Here is a 12,333-nt window from a genome sequence, read left to right as displayed (position 1 = left end):
CGTTTCATGCATTCAGCAAAATTACTGCATCCAGGGGAATAGTATTTATTTCAGCAATAACTGGGCTACTATACTGTGCAGGTATAAGACCACCATATCATGCTTAGGATGTGGTGACCACCATATCATGCAGGGATGTGGTGATATTTATGCTTTCTGACCCATTTGGGGTGTGGGAACACATAATCTGCAGTTTAGCGGAGAGTGCCACTAAATCGCCAGTGTAGTTGTGGAAGTTGCAAATTTAATTAATGCGCAAAGTCAGAAAATAGCACGAAAATAAGATAAATAAGGCAGCACTTTGGCCCCACATGTTCAAAAGAACAAAATCATAATTTTTCAGGAAAACTTTGGTGAAAAAAGTTTTTTCATTTTATTTTAGTTAACATTTTGTTATGGGTTTTTAATTATATATAATTACACACACACACACACACACACACACACACATACATATATATATATACAGGTGCTGGTCATATAATTAGAATATCATCAAAAAGTTGATTTATTTCACTAATTCAATTCAAAAAGTGAAACTTGTATATTATATTTATTCATTACACACAGACTGATATATTTCAAATATATTATAACTGACAACTAAGGAAAATCCCAAATTCAGTATCTCAGAAAATTTGAATATTACTTAAGACCAATACAAAGAAAGGATTTTTAGAAATCTTGGCCAATTGAAAAGTATGAACATGAAAAGTATGAGCATGTACAGCTCTCAATACTTAGTTGGGGCTCCTTTTGCCTGAATTACTGCAGCAATGTGGCGTGGCATGGAGTCGATCAGTCTGTGGCACTGCTCAGGTGTTGTGAGAGCCCAGGTTGATCTGATAGTGGCCTTCAGCTCTTCTGCTTTCTTGGGTCTGGCATATCGCATCTTCCTCTTCACAATACCCCATAGATTTTCTATGGGATTGAGGTCAGGCGAGTTTGCTGGCAAATTAAGAACAGGGATACCATGGTCCTTAAACCAGGTACTGGTAGCTTTGGCACTGTGTGCAGGTGCCAAGTCCTGTTGGGAAATGAAATCTGCATCTCCATAAAGTTGGTCAGCAGCAGGAAGCATGTAGTGCTCTAAAACTTCCTGGTATACGGCTGCGTTGACCTTGGACTTTAGAAAACACAGTGGACCAACACCAGCAGATGACATGGCACCCCAAACCATCACTGACTGTGGAAACTTTACACTGGACCTCAAGCAACGTGGATTGTGTGCTTCACCTCTCTTCCTCCAGACTCTGGGACCCTGATTTCCAAAGGAAATGCAAAATTTACTTTCATCAGAGAACATAACTTTGGACCACTCAGCAGCAGTCCAGTCCTTGTTGTCTTTAGCCCAGGCGAGACGCTTCTGACGCTGTCTGTTGTTCAAGAGTAGCTTGACACAAGGAATGCGACAGCTTGCATACGTTTGTGCGTAGTGGTTCTTGAAGCACTGACTCCAGCTGCAGTCCACTCTTTGTGAATCTCCCCCACATTTTTGAATGGGTTTTGTTTCACAATCCTCTCCAGGGTACGGTTATCCCTATTGCTTGTACACTTTTTTCTACCACATCTTTTCCTTCCCTTCGCCTCTCTATTAATGTGCTTGGACACAGAGCTCTGTGGCCAGGCATCCTCTTTTGCAATGACCTTTTGTGTCTTGCCCTCCTTGTTCAAGGTGTCAATGGTCGTCTTTTGGACAACTGTCAATTCAGCAGTCTTCCCCATGATTGTGTAGCCTACAGAACTAGACTGAGAGACCATTTTAAGGCCTTTGCAGGTGTTTTGAGTTAATTAGCTGATTAGATTGTGGCACCAGGTGTCTTCAATATTGAACCTTTTCACAATATTCTAATTTTCTAAGATACTGAATTTGGGATTTTCCTTAGTTGTCAGTTATAATCATCAAAATTAAAAGAAATAAACATTTGAAATATATGAGTCTGTGTGTAATAAATGAATATAATATACAAGTTTAACTTTTTGAATGGAATTAGTGAAATAAATCAACTTTTGATAATATTCTAATTATATGACCAGCACCTGTATATATATATATATATATATATATATATATATATACACACACACACACACACACACACAATGCATAATTTAAATATGTATTTAATTTAATATATATAATGCATAATTGAAATATGTATATAAAATTTAAATGCATTAACATTAAAAAAAATATAAAGTTAATATAAAGTTAAACGTGATGACGTGCTCAGATAATTTAATCAGAAAATCAGTAGTGACTGGGCGAAATCAAAGTCAGATGGACGAACTCTTCATCTGGGTGAATTCTTCATCATAAAGATGTAATGCTAGATCTGAGACGAATCCGATGGGAGGGAGTCAAACAAAGCCACAGCTGGCATTAGCGGTCAGCCTTGGCGAAAATGCACTCAATTCAGAAAAAAACGTCAGCAGCGAAAACCAGCAAAGGATGACGCTACGTGAAGAGATCAGTAACTACGTAATGACCAGTAACTGGTATCCAGGGATATCACCACAGACCAAAACACAAGACACAAAGTCAACCTCATCATAGGGCTTGATGCTAATCTAACCTGATGTGGTGAACAGTCGGAAGGCAGTTGTAGAGGAAATGCGATCGCCTGAACTGACCCCTGCTTTTATAGTAGGTCGCACCGCTGCCATTCCTAATTGACAGATGCTTTAGTATTTCACATCTGCTACGGCTTAATGAGAAGACCCCTGCTCGGCACTGTCCTTTACACAACTAACTACTTCAGTCATCTGACCTCATCCAATAGCCTGAGTCACCACCATCTCAATTGAGTTCCTGTCAGGAGATCTCTCTTTAACTTTCCCATTGAGCCTGACAGTCCCACTGTGGTATACAAGGCATTAAATAAAGCACATTGACTTTTCTCCCCTGATTGCTGGCTAAGAGAAAATCATCGAGGATCAGATCCTGTGGAAAGGGGGAGAGTTTGACGTGTTTTTTCAATTGCACCTAAATGTGGACTTCGCTGAAGGAAGAGGTTTTATTTCAGCCAGTGGAAATGGTGGAGGCATTAATGGCTTGCGGTTGTAAAACATGATTGTCCAAGAATAGCAGAAAAGACATTGCCATTATACACTTACACTCTATGAACAGAAGAATCTCACTAAAGATCCCTTTCAATCTCAGTCTAGCATTTGGCATGCAAATGAAACATGATTTTAGTAAATAATGGACATATATATATATATATATATATATATATATATATATATATATATATATATATATATAGTTTGACTGTTTTTTAATGTACTGATACCCTTTCAATTTTGCTCAGTGAACAAATAAAGTCAAAAGGGATCTTGAGCAGTGAGTAGTATTTCTAACATTTTAAACTGGGCAAGATGGCTTTGGAGCACATTCAGTGTTTGAACCTGGGGGAAAAACAGTTAGCCATTTGATTGCATCTTCCTTAATCTGTTGTAGGTCTTCAAAAGTCACACGAACATGAAAACATTGTCAAAACATCATTAGTGTAAATTAGCCCACAGATGTTTTGATTAAAAGCACATCATATAGTTATTTAACAGATACATGTATACCTGCCATGTAAAAGTGTAAACACCAAAAACAGTGACGGCAAAAAGGTCACCAGCACCGCACAAGTGCTCCACTGACACAGCATGCGCCAACACAGTCCTACTGCACCTACTGCAGCACTAACACAGAGAAGCCACGTCACTTCAACTACCACCAATTCACCAAACGAAAAAGAATATGTACTAGTGTACCAACCAATAAGCCACATATACGGAAATAATGGAGGAACGAAACAGACACGCAACACAGCACAGACACGCACACACTTACGGACACGCACACTCACGGACACCGAACGGCATGTGGTTTGGCGATCGAACTTACAGGCACGTAAACTGGTTGAGCAATCATGAACAGAGACAGAAGAAAGTGGGAAGGCCCTCTGAAGACTGTCCATGTTACTATGTACACTGCCTGACATGCACGAGCAGTCGCGCTCAGAGCGCCCGCAATCAAAACAACATGCCAGTTTCATTCGCTTGTAGACGGACATCTTGGCTACAGTCATGTGTTGGATGAGAGGAGAGGAAAGCAGCAGGTTAATGGCAAGGATCAAAAGAGCTTTTCAACCAGGGAAGTCTGAAGGTAACTTTTTCAAACAGGAACAAAAAGTGCAATGCCTTAGCAGCAAGCTCTGACAGACTTGACCCGCAGATGGACCGCTGCGCTCCCGCTTGAAATACGCTTCTGATTTGCTTTTGGTTCCGTTCACATTGCAGAAGTGAAGTTTGATCCGAATTTGAAGATTCATACCAAATCGGACTTTGAAAACATCTAGCAGAGGGCTTGTTTAGGCGGGATGCAGTCGTCTCATTGGGGTCAAGCCGTGCCCTAAGGCTGATCATGTCATAAAAGGTCAAAAGGTCAGATATGACAATATGATCAGGGGTTGGGGCAAGGGACATTCAGGCAGAGAACAATGGGTGAATGTGTTCAGCAGCAAAACCTCTTTGGATAACATCCTCTGTATCAAAAAGAGAGGATCACGTACCTGTATCCCATCATGCAGCAGCAGGTTATCGGCATCACAATGTGCTACAGGCTCTAAAATAGGTGCTCTATTCTGTTCGTCAAACTCTGCTCAATCAGGGATTGGTTGGGAGATTTGTGTGGTAGCATGCCAATAGGCTATTTCTTCGGTCCCTGATTAGAAGATGCTTATACATGCATTGCGAATTCGATACAGACATACAGTATGTGGAGTGTATTTTTTTTTTTTTTGGTTCTCAAAGGAGCTGTGGTGAGAGACTATAGCAGCATTTGATTGCTGTGAATCGGACTAAAAACAGTCCTTGATATGCATTCTCCCGGTGCCACCTCACTAACGGACCATAATCAAGTCTGGCAACCTCAAAAGAGCAAACAATCCACAGGGAAAAGCCTGCTTTTGACTTCCATCTGAGGTTACGAGCCCGAATTAAGAGGCCAATTTCAGTTGTATGCTGGAAAGATAATACGGTAAATGACTTGGCCTTTAGAGCCATAACCTCAGGGACTGTTATTCGTATAGAACCATGCAGAACAGCTGAAATTAAGGAGAGCAGGCATGCAGAGGGAGGCGACCGCGGTCGTATCTCTTGAAACGGCAGCCCGGGTTGACTGTTTACGGGGCTGAAACAGTAAGGTAATGCGAAAACATGCAGCAGTGGGGCTTCTACTTAATTTCATGCTGAAATCTGTTGCTTCAGAGTTTGAGGGTTGACATTCATCGGAGCACATAGTATGTGGTTATGTTAGTCAGTGAGAAATGGAGGGCGGAAGAGACACAAGACAACATGATGATGTGAGTGACTGAACATGACTACACAGAGAGCCTAATTACTGAAGCCTCTTTAACAGGACAACCTGATTTAGCAAGAATGCTCTCAGCACCCCTAACATATGTCCTCACCCTACAACTTCCCATAATTCAAAGCAGACTGCATTGTATGTTAAAGTACTAATGGACAGGAACATATCTGCAAGCTTTACTTATGCACATTATAGCCTACTTTGAGCTTAGACTTACAATAATGAGTACTATTAGATACAGTGAAGCCTTGCATGTTTAAAATACTTAAAACACACGCGCCTCCATCTCTAAACCAATATAAAGTGAACAATACCCTGGCTCCTTGGGGAGACCTACAAAAAGAAACTTAGGTGAAAAGTGAGAAGACCCTACATTGGACATTGGCTGATAGCAATCTTGCTAAATAGGTTTACGAGGACCTCAGTGTTCCCATTTTGTTCCGATCTCATATGTAGAACTACAGTGGCATCTGGTGGCCAACGTTGTGTACAGCAAAGGTCAACACCACCATGAGCCTAAAGCTGAGAGATGCAAGTATCAGTGAGGGCAGTGAGTAAAAAAGGGCCCAACTACTGAAGGGAATTGAAATGCATAACATTTCAATTCTGCCGATGGTTGTTGTGTCATGTAGAGAGGCTGGGCAGGGGCCGGGCGGTGAAGACAAAGGGGTGGCTGTAGGCAAGAGGGAGACCAGATTGTTTTGATTGTGTTTTGGAGACGATGCTCGTTAAGCCTAGGAATTTGAAGAACTTCCCACAGAACTCTTTCCGCTCTCTGAAAATACAGCAGCATGTGAAATTGCCTCTGACAGCGAGGGGACAGATTCGAGTGGACTTAACCTTCCCCCCATGGCACTCGTGAAGTCCATGACTAATAGTGGCAAAATCAATCAGCTTGTTTGACTTTTTAGATTGTCATGACATTCATTTCGGCTTTCGTTGAGTTTCGTGAGGGTCAAACAACCTTTGAAATGAATCTCTGACTTCAGAATCATGCTGTTAGTAAATCTTTGGGAGGAATTGCGTTATTGGTCATGGCCTTATTGTTCTCTCCTGTTAAAGACTGGTTTGTAGGGATCAGTCCGGGTCATTTTCAGGCCAGTAAATTCTGCTGTATTGTTTTGGGCTGAGGACAGTGGAGAGATGAGGCGTAGGAGGGATGCAGCAGCTAGACTGATACATGCAACATATATATAGATATATATATATATATAGAACTATTATCAGAGTGAGACTGTACTCTGGCCACAGGAAACCTGTTTTTACTCACAATATGTCACTACCAGTGAGAGGTTTAAATAAAGAGGCGGTATTCCAAGGCAGCAAGGAAGGAAATACATCAAGAAGTATGTCAATGATCAAAAAGAGGGTGAAATAAAAGAACAAAAACTTCGATTAAAGCAATGGAAACCTCATCTTCTTTACTTTAAGGCTACAGGCCTCTTCTCAGGTGACATTCGGTTTTGGGAGGGTGCATATAATCAGCATATCAATAAGCATGATTTGGGTGAAAATAAAAGAGAGCAACATTTTAATTTTTTTCTTGGGGGGGGGGTAGAGAAATTAATCCTTTTATTCAGCAAGAAAAGCATTACATTTAAATTTATCAAATTACATAAAAGACTGTTAAATTGTAAAAAAAAAATAATAATAAAAAAAATAAAAATAAATAAATTTTCTAAATCTTTAAAACATGAATTACTTTTTAAGAATCTTGAAAAAATTCTTCGAAAAAAGAATCACAGTTTCCATAAAAATATTAAAAAGCATAAATGTATTCAACATTGATAATAAGAAATGTTTTTTTTTTTTTTTAGGAATAAATACATTTAAAACATAATTAAACAGAAAACAGCTATTTTAAACTGTAATACAATTTCACAATATTACTGTTTTTTTTGTTGTTGTTTGTTTGTTTTCTGTATTTTTGAACAAACTTTCAAAAATGTTGCCTTGGTTAGCAAAATTGCCGTTCTGTGTGTTATCAAACAGTGCATCATCTGAAACATCATACATAATTTTCAAATAATTAAATGAATGTAAACAAAAATAAATAAGCAAGGGTTTGCATTTAAAGGCAACTGTTTAAGTGTGCACAGCGAAAGGTCACTGGGAATGAAGCTGAATTATTCATCTTGTGGCTAACTGGTTTGGACAAATGCTTATATAGGTCATGTAACAACAATGCATCATTCCAACATTAATGTTAATGTACGCTCTATTTAACATAAATATTGCTTCATTCCACCAAGCCAAGATTAGCAAATGAAAACAAACATTATGTGTTACCGCATCTATATATAATTAAGAGGGGTTTTAAGAAAATACATTTCTATCAAATAATATAAATGTCTGCAGGAGCTTCTCTGACAGTGGACTACACTCTGAGCTATTAATCTCTCTTCTACTTCAGTGACTTCCTGTCAGAAAGTGTTTTAACTGGGCTGAGGTAGTGGGACATGACAGTGGCTCATCCAAACAGCACTTGCGCTGGGTGTTCTGGGTAAACAGGGTGGATATGATTGGTAAAATGATCTTGAGCCAGGAGTGTGCTTTTGGTGTGTCTGGCGAGGATGGGCCAAGCTGCTCTTGCCTTTTGTTTTTCCACCTGACTGGTGTCATTACCTCCGCCTCTCTCCTACTGACACCACCATGAGCTGACAGCCTCTCTCTTCAGCCCTGCTAATCACGTCATTCCCTCTCTACAACTGTATCTCTCTCCACCATTAGCATGCTGATGACTGGCTTTCTTCAAGAGTCTCATTCTTTCACCTTGTCATCTTTATCTCTCCTTTTCTAGGGCTCTGGTTTGAAGCTAGTCAGTTTTAGATGAAGTCACTAGTTTCTACAGTTCATTGCTTTCTGCTTATTCTTTCATATGGCTGTTCTCAAAGTGAAAAAGAACACCCTAGGGGCTCTACTAACTTTTAGTATGGTTGTCTTTTTATAGTGATTGCAAGGCAGCAATGTGTTTTGTAGATAATTATAGTCTTAGACATGACAGATTGGTTTCACACTTCAAGGGTTAGTTCACCTAAAAATGAAAATTCTGTCATAAATTACTCACCCTCATGTCATTCCAAACACCTAAGACCATTGTTCATCTTCAGGGCACAAATTAAGATATTTTTGATGAAATCCGAGAGCTTTCTCATCCTGCATAGAGAACTAAAATTCCCTTGACCCAGAAAGGTGGTAAGAACATCGGTAAAACAGTCCATGTGACATCACTGATTCAACTGTATTTTACGAAGCTACGAGAACACTTTTTGTGTGTAAAGAAAACAAAAATAACGACTTTATTCAGTAATTCTTCTCCAAATCACGTCTTCTGCCATTATCGAGAGTACCTCTGCGCGTGAACAATGCATGTGTGTGGTGAGTTGCATTACTGCCTTTGCAGGGTCAGAAAGCTCTCAGATTTCATCAAAAAATATCTTCATTTGTGTTCCGAAGACGAACGAAGGTCTTACAAGTTTGGAACGAATTAATGGGTTCGATTCCCCGGGAACACATGATAGGTAAAAATTGATAGCCTGAATGCACTGTAAGTCGCTTTGGATAAAAGCGTCTGCTAAATGCATAAATTTAAATTTTAATTTTAAATTTAATGACAGAATTTTCATTTTTGGGTGAACTATCCCTTTAAGAAATTTAAGTGTGAAAATCTTCCACTGACAGCTGAACATTCCATCATTCAAAATGTAAACAACTGTGATTTCACATTGTATTTTCATGAATTGCAATCAGTTACCTCCATTACACCTATGTGCATATTGAATTGCAATTGGTCTCATCTTTTTTACACTTCCTTCCAAAAGTTTGGAGTCGGTTGGATTTTTTTAATGTTTTGAAAGAAGTCTCTCATGCTCAATGAAGCTACATTTATTTGATTAAAAATAAAGTAACAACAGTAACATTGTAAAATACAAGTACAATTTTGTTTTAATATATTTCAATATATTTTAAAATGTAATTTGTTACTGTGGTGGCAAAACTGAATTTTTAGCAGCCATTACTCCAGTCTTTAGTGTCACATGATCCTTCGTGATCATTCTAATCATTCTAATATGCTGATTCATTGAACTACAAACATTTATTCTTATTATCCGTGTCGAAAATAGTTTTACTAAATATTTTTGTAGAAATTGTTTTTTCAAGGATTATTTAATGAATAGAAAGGTTTGTTTTCCCCATGTAAGTCGCTTTTTATGACAGGAAACTATAGTTGAATGGGTATTTTCTGAATAAAAGCATTAATTTCTTTAAATATATTACTCTTTTTCTAATGTTTCTAATCGGTTATAGCAGCACATGACTATCATCAAATGAGTAGTGTGTCGCAGTATTCATCAAAAATTATGTGAAAATACTGAGATGACCTACTGTTTCTGCTAAGATTCAGCAGTGCACATCTGATTTACACTATCCTATAAGGCCATGGGAGCCATCAAATTCAAGTAGTTGACAAAAAGGGGGGGTTGAAATTGTAAGATGATTGGCTCTTTTGAAGTGTAAGCACTACAGTTTTTGCTAACAACTTAATCTTAATGTGACATATGAATTGATTTTTGCAAATAGTATGTGAACAGAAAAGCAAAACTGTGAATTTAAAAATCTGAACTTTAAACATTAGTTGTTTGCTGCCTTGCAAGTGTTTCCTTTTTTTTTTTTTTAGCCTATTATTTTACTTACAATGTGAAACTAAAAAAAAAAAAAAGCAACATTCCAAGAGAAACAACAATATCTGACATGTTACCCAATGTAGCAGTGCCCTAAAAAGTGAAAAAGAGTTGGCGGACACTTTCCGTTCAGGCATGAGGTGAGGGATGGTCGGGTGTGTACTTACTTCTCTTGCAGCCACACTTTTTAATCCTTTTGGGATCTGTGATGTCATCATGACATGCTTTGCAGTAGAAAAATGCTCTGAAGGAAGACAGTAAAGAATTGAACATTCTGCTTCAAGTGTGCCCTACACATTTCAGAATGAAAAATTAAATACAAGTAACTTTGATGGATTTAGGAGAAGATTACCTTTTCACCTCTTTGGCATCACTGGCGATAAAGAACCCCAGTGTTCCCTCCTGCATCTTAACGTGATTTCCCGGGTTGATCAGAATACTGTTCAGTCAGAAAAAGAGTCATTATCATCAACATGAAAATCAATCTTGCACATTCAAACACTCTAATCAAGAGGAATGGTACACGTGGTTTTGGACCTTGTTAAGAAGAATGATGCGAAAAATCTAATTTTGATACTGAAATTGAACTTTTGTACTCATAAAATACTGCAGGGAAAGGGACCTATTCAAAGATATTGCTTAGGCCACTTGGTTTCACACAAATACAGTACAGTACACAACAGAATGACCCTCCCATCTTAATTTTAATTTTAATTTTTTTATGATGGTCTAAGATTGAAGATATAGGTGATGACATAAAAAAAAAAAAGTTTGCTCATGGTGTGAGGTCTATTGCCACACAGAAGCGCTATTGAATTCCTTCCTTAATGCAGTGGAAAGCAAGGGAATGACCAGCCCACCAAGAGTTCAGGGTGCATCCTGGGTCTCTGAATCTGCAGCAACAGCATAACTAAGCCAACACAAGCCATGCAGTTTTTCTTGAAGATGCTACTGCGCAAACAAGAAAGCAGAATTCCAGAAATCTTTTCATAAATATTGTAACTGTTACATTTGAAGCATCAGCTAATAAGCCATGGTTATTACTTTTATTATTGTTGTTGTGTAACCTAAATAAAAATAAGTACTGAGGCAGAGGTTGTGCCACCAATAATCAGTATATGTCACTCTAACAGACTGATTTGTAAGTTTTGTTATTTTATATATTTTATTCATCATGTTCAACATTACTTATTTTTATATACAGATGACTTACTGCAATTTGTTTTACCTGGGAGTGCCTTTTGCTACATAATATTATTGTGGACAATTGTGATTTTTATTTTTGATGAAATAGAAACATTTTGCAACAATGTAAAAGTCGTTACCTTTTCTTTTTAACGTCAAAATGACAAAGCTTTCTGAATCAAACTCAGTACATTGGTTAACGCAACCTTTGCTCTGAGTTTTGGCTCCTAGCGACTGCTCAATCCCAGGCTATTTGGAACAAATACCAGTCGCTGTCAAACCTAAGCTAGCCCTGTCAGTGTCTCTTTGTGACTTCCCTTGGTGGGCACGGAAGTTTTGATGTTTATGATTTCAATGTCAGCTTCTGCCAGATATTTGGGAGAGTCTGGTTTGCAACTGTAGAGGTTCAGCAGTGTAGACAGAGCCACTACTGAACCACTGTATCATTCCCCATTAATTAGACAGAGACGAGACGACACAACACAGCCATCAATGGTTGCCAGTTGTTAGGAATCATCACTGAATTGAGTGGTGGCTGCAACGCTTGGCATATGCCCAGCCTGACTAAAGCGTCAAAGCCAGAGAGCCCAGACGAAAGGGCAAGGTACATGAAAGATCGCCAGCATCAGTGGCTCTCAAAAATCCATACCCTTAAATACCATTTGATACATGCAGTCTATCAACATCCTTTCCTCTGGGCTCATCAAATAACCACTTCTTCAGAAATGAAGGCCAAAAGAGGGGGATTTAATCCATCATAAAGCGGAAGTTGGTTGGTAAGTTAATGAAAAGGTCAAAAGCGCTCTGTCTTGCTTGAAATCATTGTGCTGGATTATTAATCACTGAGCTTTACATCTGATTAAATAGCCCCCTTAGCGAGAAGCAGCACATTTGACATGCCGTTCAGAAGATGAGTACAAACAGACTCATTCACTGACATATTCACACACATTGCTCCCCAAATTTGAGATTTTCACACCGTTTGTCACGAACCATATAGAAGCCTAATGCAATGGGCCGATCACAGACCGATTGCATGGAAACATAGGCTTCCATTCAGACCAAACCTCATTTTATGGGAACCAAAGCAAGCATCAC

At 38.7% G+C, this 12,333-nt stretch overlaps 1 protein-coding gene across 22 annotated transcripts in view; it reads right to left on the bottom strand.

Moving 5' to 3' along the window:
• LOC109101175 (calcium-activated potassium channel subunit alpha-1-like) overlaps window positions 1–12,333 on the bottom strand; it is a 214,843-nt gene that overhangs the window by 36,739 nt on the left and 165,771 nt on the right. For 6 of the 22 annotated variants that reach the window (XM_042736487.1, XM_042736486.1, XM_042736492.1 and 3 more), the window contains 4 exons: window positions 10,403–10,489; window positions 10,218–10,294; window positions 6,639–6,647; window positions 3,902–4,075 (listed from right to left, as the gene is read on the bottom strand). In XM_042736487.1, the coding sequence (XP_042592421.1) occupies window positions 3,902–4,075; window positions 6,639–6,647; window positions 10,218–10,294; window positions 10,403–10,489 (347 nt within the window). The remainder of the gene's footprint in view (window positions 1–3,901; window positions 4,076–6,638; window positions 6,648–10,217; window positions 10,295–10,402; window positions 10,490–12,333) is intronic. The other 16 variants (XM_042736494.1, XM_042736503.1, XM_042736505.1 and 13 more) reach the window with 3 other exon arrangements.

This window comes from Cyprinus carpio, chromosome B13 (genome assembly GCF_018340385.1).
Source record: "Cyprinus carpio isolate SPL01 chromosome B13, ASM1834038v1, whole genome shotgun sequence".
NCBI classification, from domain to species: Eukaryota; Metazoa; Chordata; class Actinopteri; order Cypriniformes; family Cyprinidae; genus Cyprinus; species Cyprinus carpio.
Note: the sequence above shows the minus strand (reverse complement) of the source record. Positions and strands in the feature narration are given on the sequence as shown.